The sequence below is a fragment of the Ammodytes marinus genome (genome assembly GCF_949987685.1).
Source record: "Ammodytes marinus genome assembly, chromosome: 18".
Lineage (NCBI taxonomy): Eukaryota > Metazoa > Chordata > Actinopteri > Uranoscopiformes > Ammodytidae > Ammodytes > Ammodytes marinus.
Genome location: NC_137222.1, coordinates 1,628,169 through 1,638,168, shown reverse-complemented (window position 1 = coordinate 1,638,168; position 10,000 = coordinate 1,628,169). Strand labels below are relative to the sequence as shown.

The following is a 10,000-nucleotide window of genomic DNA, read 5'->3' as shown; positions in this document are numbered from 1 at the left end:
TCGAGCCCCCTTGGTCCTATCTGTGCACGTGCCTGGTCAGACACAATAACAAAGGGGAGGGGGGGGGGGGACACGTGCATATTCTGGGGTGTGTTTAGGTTGACTTGCTGCAGTCCCATGAGCATCAAAACACTGGGCTGTGTGTGTGTGTGTGTGTGTGTGTGTGTGTGTGTGTGTGTGTGTGTGTGTGTGTGTGTGTGTGTGTGTGTTTGTGTGTGTGTTTGTGTGTGTGTGTGTGTGTGTGTGTGTGTGTGTGTGTGTGTGTGTGTGTGTGTGTGTGTGTGTGTGTGTGTGTGTGTGTGTGTGTGTGTGTGTGTGTGTGTGTGTGTGTGTGTGTGTGTGTGTTGCAGGGAGACTAGTGACTAGTGGAGGAAAAAGGGGGAGTGTCGTGTGCGTTTGTTTCGGAGCTCTCTACCTGTCGCTGCCCGGTAGGCGGTGTTTAGGGGGGAGGGAGGGAGGGAGGGGCGGGGCTTCTTCGGACATGAGTAAATGACGTCACCCCCCGGGTCGCCCGAGTGAGCCAGTGAAACAAACATGGCGACAGAATGGAGCGGGCAGCAGGGTTATAACATTCTCACTGTCATTATATTCCTCTGGAGCGTCTTTGGACTCGGAGGCGGCCGCGCTGAGACGGCGACAGAGGCGGCATCCAGGGGCGGCAATGCGGCAGGCGGCAATGGAGGTGGCAGTCAGCTTCTCGGCATGCGGCTGGAGAGAAGCGACAAACCCGCGAGCACCAATGACCAAGGTGTCATCACGGTGACAGAGGAGAGCGCGGTGCAGCTGCGCTTCTACGGGCTGCGGCTACACGCGACAGCCTGGACGCAGATTCGCTTCACCGAACTCACAGTGGAAAGTGATGATGACGGAGACGCGGCAGAGAGGGAGGCGGTGGCCGCGGCAAGAGGGAGCGGCAGTGGAAGCAGTAGCGGCAATGGCATAATGATGATGGATGACATTAGGACTTGTGTTGATTTCACGAGAGATATCAGCGTGGGGACCTACATGAACGTGAGCGGCGCGGGCACGTCAGGGGTGATCACCGTGCACGTGAAGCCGCTGCGTAAGAGTGAGGAGATGAAGGAGTATGCGCTGTGCACGCGCGCGCCCGATGGGAGCGCGTGGCTGATGTTAGGGGATAGTGATGGAAGGCTACTGGTTCTGGAGGAACATAAGAGTCTGCTGCCCCTGTGGTTTCAGGTCAGTAAGTGGTGTTTAAAGAGCACCTAAAACCACCATACTTATATCAGATTTTAAAGATGTAGTGTGTAACTTTTTCATATCAATTAATTTGCGTTTAAAGAGCACCTTAAAAAACACATTTGAGTTAGAGAGAGAGAGAGAGAGAGAGAGAGAGAGAGAGAGAGATTCCTTAAGGCTACTAGAATAATTACTCCCATCACAAGTTGCAAGTACACGTCCAAGTTACCACCAAAGTACAACACAATCAGGATTTAAAGCGATAGTGCGTAACTTTTTCAGTTAGCGATGGAAGCTTGGCTACTGGTGCACCTAAAACCATCATACTTAGAGTTAGAGCAGAGATCCCTAAGGCTACTTGAATAATTACTCCATTAGTGAAAGTCAGTTCTCTTATATGCAATGACAGACATCAGAATAGAAATGGCGTTTATCTCTGGCCCACGCCACGGTGCAATAGGAACTATAAGAAAAAAATTAAAAAATATATTGAGTAGAATAAGTTACAAGTTACAAGTCCATGTCCAACTTACAAGTAAAAGTACAAACTAATCAGATTTTAAAAGCTGAAGTGCGTAACTTTTTCAGTTAGTGATGGAAGGCTACTGGTGCTGGAGGAAAATAAGTCACTGCTGCTGCCCCTGTGGTTTCAGGTCAGTGAGTGGTGTTTTAAAGAGCTCTTTAAAAAAACACATTGGAGTTAGAATAATTACTCCATCACAAGTTACACGTCCACGTCCAAGTTAATATCCAGGTTTTAAAGCTATAGTGGGTAACTTTTTCTAATTTTTTTATATATTTATTTTTTATTTTTATTTCAGACATCTCAAAAACAATACAAAACTAAATAAAAAGCACACAAATACAACAAACAAAATGTATGTTTAAAAGACTTCACAAAAAAATAAAAAATAAAACAAATTATCTGTATTGATGTGACATGCCCGAAAAGGAGCAGGAAGAAGTATACACTTATTTAATCCTACCCCTTTTTCAGTTAGTTAGAGCACCTAAACAAAACATACTTGAATAGGAGTACTTAGTAGAATAATAACTCCATTGCAAGTTACAAGTCACCCCTGCCACTTGAGTAAAAGTACAAAATAATCAAAATTTAAAGATATAGTGAGTAACTCTGTCATATAAAGTAATTTGTGTTTAAAGAGGCACATAAACAAAACATACTTGAGTTAGAGCGCAGTTAAGTTGGGGGTCTGAAAATGTTGGGGATCATAAACTTGTTTACGCTGGTAATGTCTTTCTCAGCCGAGCCCTAAGGTTAAAAGGGCAGAGGGTGTCATACTGTAGCCTACGGAATGTGAAGCCCACTGAGGCAAATGTCTATTTGTGATATTGTCCTGTTGACACAAATATATTTTAGAATATAATGCAGGAAGGCTCTCAGGCATTCTGTGTTGCTTTACAATATTTATTCTCTCCTGTAGCCTATTGTTCAAAACTTTCTGCACATTCAAAACATATCACATGTGTTTTGGGATTAACCTGAAAACCATTCTTGAGTTTAAGAGTAGAGATAACTTACTTAAAATTACTCTGTTACAACAAGCCTAGGCTCTGTAAACGGGTATGTTGCAACAGTGGGCCTTCTTTGTTTACATACCAGTTTACAGAGCCTTAGCTGTGTAGATCAATTGCGTATTTTTTTCAGCTCCACCACAGTATGTACAGGGAGCAGATCATGAGGAGATTGTTATGTCCCAATGTGGCCAATAGATTTTGACAACAAGCGTTCTCCAGAATCACTGACTCAGTACTTAAAGGTGCTACGAGGAACTTTTAAATATTTCTGAAACAGTCTAATTTTTCCTCTGATGATCATAAATGACATGTAACAGCAAACGAGACCATCAGTGCAAAGAATGCTATTTTTATATAGTTTTTAAATCCTTTGTCATGGGGGTACGCTCACCCAGGAATAACAGCTGGCGTGGTAAAAACACTACTGCTTTTTTCCAAAGGGGGTGCAAGAATTAACAAAAAGTGAAAGTTCCTCTTGGCACCTTTTTTAAAATCAATATATTTAGTACCATTCCCCCTCTCTCTTCTTTGTTACAGATCATCCTAATATGCTATATATACACAAAAGCATTCATTGCACTGATGGTCTCGTTTGCTGTTACATGTAATTTATGATCATCAGAGGAAAAATGAGACGAAAAAAATAAAATAAGAATGTTTCAGAAATATTAAAAAGTTCCTCATTGCACCTTTATCAATGTTTAAAGGTGCTAATCAACATATTTAGTACCATTCCCCCTCTCTCTTCTTTTCTTACAATCGGGTCTCAAAACGTTCTTGTTTCCCTTTTAACCTGTAATTTAAAAAAAATATATATATTTTTTATTTATTTTTTTGGTAAAATGTTTTAATTCTTTTATTTAAATGTTGTATTTTTATCCATGTTTTAAATTTGTTCCTTTTTTGTATTTGTATTCTTTATTTGAGTTTAACCCTGTGAAGCACTTTGAGTGGCCTTGTGCCTGAAATGTGCTTTATAAATAAAATTGCCTTGCCTTGCCTTACAGATCATTCTTATCTGCTGCCTGCTCGTCCTGTCCGGTATGTTCAGCGGGTTGAATCTCGGCCTGATGGCTCTGGATCCCATGGAGCTCCGCATCGTGCAAAGCTGCGGCACGGAGAAGGAGAGAAGCGACGCGCGGAAAATCGAACCCATCCGCAGCAAAGGCAACTACCTGCTCTGCTCGCTGTTGCTAGGAAACGTCCTCGTCAACACCACGCTCACCATCTTTCTCGATGACGTCGTGGGCTCCGGTTTGGCCGCGGTCGTGGTCTCGACGGTGGGAATCGTGATTTTCGGCGAGATCGTGCCCCAAGCCCTTTGTTCGCGCCACGGGCTAGCCGTCGGAGCGAACACGATAATGCTGACGAAATTTTTCATGTTGTTGACGTTTCCCGTTTCGTTCCCGGTCAGTAAACTACTGGACGTGCTTTTGGGAGAAGAGATTGGCAGCGTGTACAACCGGGAGAAGCTCGTTGAAATGTTGAAAGTCACGGAGCCCTACAACGATCTCGTCAAAGAAGAGATGAACATGATACAAGGAGCTTTAGAACTACGCAATAAGAAAGTGGAAGATGTCATGACGCCGATAGCCAACTGCTTCATGATGACGTCGGACGCGGTGCTCGATTTCAACACCATGTCGGAGATCATGGAGAGCGGCTACACGAGGATTCCCATTTTCGACGACGAGCGATCGAACATCGTGGATATTTTGTACGTGAAGGATTTGGCCTTCGTCGACCCGGACGACTGCACCACGCTGAAGACCATCACGAAGTTCTACAACCATCCCGTTCATTTTGTGTTCCACGACACGAAGCTAGACAAGGCACTAGAGGAGTTCAAGAAAGGTGAGGGTTTTTTTACAGCAGTGCGTGTGTGTGTGAGGGGGTGGGGGTGTGTGTGTGTGTGTGTGTGTGTGTGTGTGTGTGTGTGTGTGTGTGTGTGTGTGTGTACGTGTACTATTTTCGTGAGAACCACATTTTTTTTTTAACTTAAGGAGTGAGGACATTTTTGGAAAGTGAGGACATTTTGTCTGGTTCTCACTTTGGGACGGGCCTTTAAAGGGCTGTTTGAGGGTTAACACTAGGTTTTAAGGACAGGCCTTTAAAGGGGCTGTTTGAGGGTCAACACTAAGTTTTAAGGTTCAGGTATGAATTAGGTTTATGTTAGGGTTAGTGTAAGGGTTGGGGTTAGGCATTTAGTTTTGATGGTTAGGGTTAGGGTAAGGGCGTACTCACACTAGTGCCGTTTGCCTGTTCCGTGCTCAGCACGATTCAGCACGATTCCCCCCCCCTCCCCACTCCCCCCGCAGGCCCGTGCTCACACTGCTCGTGGCCTGGGCATACTTGCACCGTGCGCGTTTAGGATTTGGAGCGTAGTCTACTTGTAGGCTATACGACTGTTTGTGAATATTTTCATCCGGCCAAATTTGCATCAAATATTCCACTTCCACATTAGAGCAACGAGAATCCTTAAGCTATTGTTTTTTTTATTGTAGCCTTGACGTAATAGGTCGCGGTGGACAGTCTCATATTTGTGCAGCACGCTGTTTATTATTAATATAACGGCCCGTCATCAGACCATAGGCTATGTATCCGGATGGTTTTGTACACATCGATCGCTCCATCAAATCCAAGTCAGAACTTTTTGTATGGGCAGAGATCGTTTTTTTAAGTGTCTTTATAAAGTTTCTTGTTAAACCTTAGCGTAGGCTACTGTTTCCTTATCACCGGGTCGCGGTGTGTTGTTTTGGGTGCGTCTCCACCGCCATGCGTAAATGCAGTTATGACAGCTGACGGGAGGAAAAAGAAAAAAAATCATCTGACGAACGTGAGTAAACACGAAAACATTTTTGCTTTGCTTTCTGAGCCGACCTAATTAGCTCTCTCCCTCTTTTATTAGCCCACACCTAGGCCTACACACACGTTAATTCTCACACATTATAGCTACAAGTCCAAGTGGTGGGCAATTCTGGTGCCGACTAGTAAGGCAGCGGACGTTAACGGACAATGCATCCTTAATAAATTCACGTCAGGAACGCCGCCTGTGCGCTTGCTTGTGCGCGTGTCATCTCATTAGCATCTGTACTTTGGCCACGGCACACCTCTCCCAGGTGTGCCGTGGCCAAGGGGCTGTTCCGTGCTGGAATACAGTTGGCGTGGTCACACTAGCCAAACGTTCTAGACTTTAGTATGCTAATGAGCTTTGGCACGGGGCCGTGGCACTAGTGTGAGTGGGCCCTAAGGGGCTAGGGAATGCATTATGTCTATGAAAGTCCTCATAAGTATAGCCGTACAAACGTGTGTGTGTGTGTGTGTGTGTGTGTGTGTGTGTGTGTGTGTGTGTGTGTGTGTGTGTGTGTGTGTGTGTGTGTGTGTGTGTGTGTGTGTGTGTGTGTGTGTGTGTGTGTGTGTGTGTGTGTGTGTGTGTGTGTGTGTGTGTGTGTGTGTTTTCATCCTGTAACACTGAATTTTTCTGCAGGTTCAAGAGAGAAAGAAGCTGCTTTGTTGTTTGTTTGAAACTTGCAACCATCACTGTAACACACACACACACACACACACACACACACACACACACACACACACACACACTCTTCCTGGCGTGTGTTCGTGTCCCAGCTCTGTCTGTATTGATCAGCTCGACTGGGACATTGCAACCTACATTCTCTGGGAACCAAACAAATGTGTTATACAAATACACTGATAAAGTTTATTTACTCACGTACTTTTCACCACAAAAACCACAAGATTGACAGAATAATTTGAAGTTACTGTCAGTGTCAGCCGTTGCTAGCTTGACCTTAAGACTGGATACCACAGACCTTTAACAAACATTGCACTTTCCTGCGATTAGAAAAATTGCAGTAGGTCATATTGTGATAATGATTCATTAATCTTATAGATTACTCTTCAAATAGTTGTCAACAATTGTTTCCATTAAAGCTATAGTGTGTAACTTCTGTCGCCCCCCATGAGGAATTCTGAGTAATTACAACAACACTGTCGGTGCATCTACATGAGCTGACTAAGCCTTCAGTGATGGCACATGGATTTTATACCTTCTGCTGTACGTCCAGGTTTTTTCTTTAGCAGTAGAATCAACAACTGAAACATTTATTGGGCTCTTCTTGTCGATTCTTCTGAGCTCCTGCACCAGTGTCGGGGGGGGGGGGGGGGGGGAACGGTTTGTAAACGCTGCCATACTGAGAAATACAGAGAGAGTTTTGTGGAGCTGATATAGGCTTAATCAACTTTATATCAACTCACTCAGCCATGGCTTGAATGTTACAGACATTCATTTTATAGGAAAAAGCTACGCACTATAGCTTTAATTTAATAACTAATTCCTTTAATTTGAACCTTTCCACGGCTTGTAAACACTTGGATCTAGTGAGAGAGAGAAAAAAATAATCGTAGCGCTTGAACTAATCACTGCAATCAGATAATATTATTAGTGTTTGATGCGACGATAAGCTGCACATTCAGGCGTATGGGATTAGCGTGGGAAATCTCAGCGCTGATATCCACACCATGCGCATAAAGCCGGAGTCAACACAAGGTCAAACCTGCAGAGAATTTAAAGCTTATAAATGCTGCCATGATAGCAACGGAGCGCAGTGAAGATACTGTGTCAAAGGCTTTCTTTTTCTTTTGATGTTTGTAAAACAGCAAACGAGGCACATGACACCGTCCATTAGACTGAGAGAGAGAGGGAGAGAGAGAGAGAGAGAGAGAGAGAGAGACGCACACACACGCACTCACATGGATGCACGCAGGCACACGCATGCACGCACGAACGAACGCAAACACACACACACACACACACACACACACACACACACAAGAGATGGATACGGAAAAAAACTGCACATGTGCTATTTTCTCAAGATGTCTTTAAGCTGAGTGCATACTCTGCTGTTCTGTAATAATAATTTCTTTATTTCATACTCTAAAGTAGGTCCATAGCAATATATTAAAGATAAGGAAATACATCAAATACATTTATAAAAATATACATACACAATACATACTGTAAACATATATGTATGGGTGCACACATACTGTACATACACAAGCCTTATTCCTGCTCTTACAGTTTGAAAAAAATGGTTGTAGGCCGGTCCGAATCGGTAACTTGAAAATCAATGCTTCCTTGTCTTTTTTTGGCAAGATTCAGTAGGAAAACAAGTAGTATATTTTATATTCAAAGTTATTTTATTTTGGCCTTTGACTGTGAATGCTATAGGGGTGCATTCCAAATCCCATACTCTTTCCTTTTTTCTATTCTACATACTACATCTGACCATAAAAAGTACATAATTGCATGCAGTATATGCTACAATTCGGTATACTTGCATTATTTTTACGTTATATTTCATCCTAACATGGCTCCTTGAACTTGATTCTTTTATACAGCATACTGTACTGTATATCCGTCTCATCGCTGGTTGTTTTCACTGGGAGGCTCAGTCCATGTGATGTAACTTCTGCTGCAGTGGATTGTGGGTCATAATCGTCCAAAAAAGCTGCAGCCACATCAGCCACATATATTCGGACATCTTAAAAAAAAAATTCCTACAATACTAAATAGCAAGGGAAGTATGTATGGGAATTGGAATGCGGCCAGAGTTAACACGAGGTCATTGTCTTCAGATCAGCTGATGATGATGTCACAACGATTTCACTCACACACACGCACACACATAGATAGAGACACACACACACACACATATACATACACTCACACGCACACACACACAGATAGAGACACACACACACACATAAACACACACACACACACATACGCACGCACACACACAGATAGAGACACACACACACATACACACACAGATAGAGACACACACACACAGATAGAGACACACACATACGCACGCACACAGATAGAGACACACACACACACACACACACAGATAGACACACACACACACATATACATACACACACACACACACATACGCACGCACACAGATAGAGAAACACATATACACAAACACACACACACACACACACACACACACACACACACACAATGCCTGGTTAGTCGTGACTGGCTTTAGGTTAATGAATGAGTCAGACTAGAGACACACCACTAACACTAACTCACAGTCTCAAGGCCAACATTCTGTTGTCATGCGTGTGTTGCTATAGCTACAGTGGGCCCCTTTGTTTATATACTCTTTGTTCACATACCAGTTTACAGAGCCTGGGCTGTGTATTAACCCTGTATTTCTTTTCCAGCACACACACAGTACAGACGGGTAGCAGATCATGAGGAGATATTCACTGATTTTGACAACAAGCATTCTCCAGAATCACTAACGCAATCTTTAAGTGTAATTTTGCAGCACATGTAAAATTATGAAAGATGGAAAAAATACTCAGATATTGTACTTGGTGGAGTCAGCGATTCTGGAAAATAATCAGTGTGAGGGCAAATTTATTTGTAACTATCGTATTGATCTGTTTTTATGAAATCTGAGTTAAAGGCCTACTTCACCTGTGGGAATATGAAGGTGTATTGAATTCTGAGATCCTATGTAGTATAAATGTGCAAAAAAAAAATGAAATTGGTTCATCCTAGCCTGAGAAAAGGCAGAAAGAGTGTTTTATGGTCTCAGTCAGTGCGTTTACATGCAGACTCATAATCGGATAACTAAACGAATAAGACCTCAACAGGACTTTTAACCTGCATGTAAACACCTTTATCCGATCTACTTCGGACACAAATCGGCACAATAACGGACAAGAGAAGTCGGATAAGAACACCTAGATAATTCGTTCATTGTCGGCTTTCTCTCTGCATGTATACAGGGATCGGACATCGCATATCGGACTTCTCGTTCTGCGCTTGTGTGCCTGCGCGTGATAGGCTACACCATGGGTTATTGACGGAAGAGAAACGGACGTGGCTCTAAAACCACTTGTTGAAAGCATGGTTGAAAGGGCTACAGCGCCACCTAGCATAGTGGAGACAGCCATGCATCGGACATTTATCCGATTTCTGAAAGGCCATGTATACTCAGACAAGTGACACGGCCCGTTCGAGTGTCTTGTTCGATATATGTGATAATCCAATCTAGTTGTGCCATGTAACCGCACTGACTGTCTAACCCTACATTTCTCTTACTGTGACATCAGGCTAGGATGAACCAATTTCAATTTTTTTTGCACATTTATACTACATAGGATCTCAGAATTCAATACACCTTCATATTCCCACCGGTGAAGTAGGTCT

General features: G+C 43.2%; 2 protein-coding genes across 2 annotated transcripts in view; both read left to right on the top strand.

Moving 5' to 3' along the window:
• The window catches only part of oclna (occludin a), a 254,069-nt gene that overhangs the window by 182,321 nt on the left and 61,748 nt on the right, over nucleotides 1-10,000 (top strand). The gene's annotated exons all lie outside the window — the stretch shown is intronic.
• Nucleotides 535-10,000, top strand: part of LOC307264970 (metal transporter CNNM4) — a gene marked incomplete at both ends in the record, with an annotated part of 28,033 nt that continues 18,567 nt past the window's right edge. Inside the window, 2 exons of the mRNA XM_080046539.1 lie at nucleotides 535-1,200; nucleotides 3,747-4,593. Coding sequence (XP_079902665.1) covers nucleotides 535-1,200; nucleotides 3,747-4,593 — 1,513 coding nt within the window. The remainder of the gene's footprint in view (nucleotides 1,201-3,746; nucleotides 4,594-10,000) is intronic.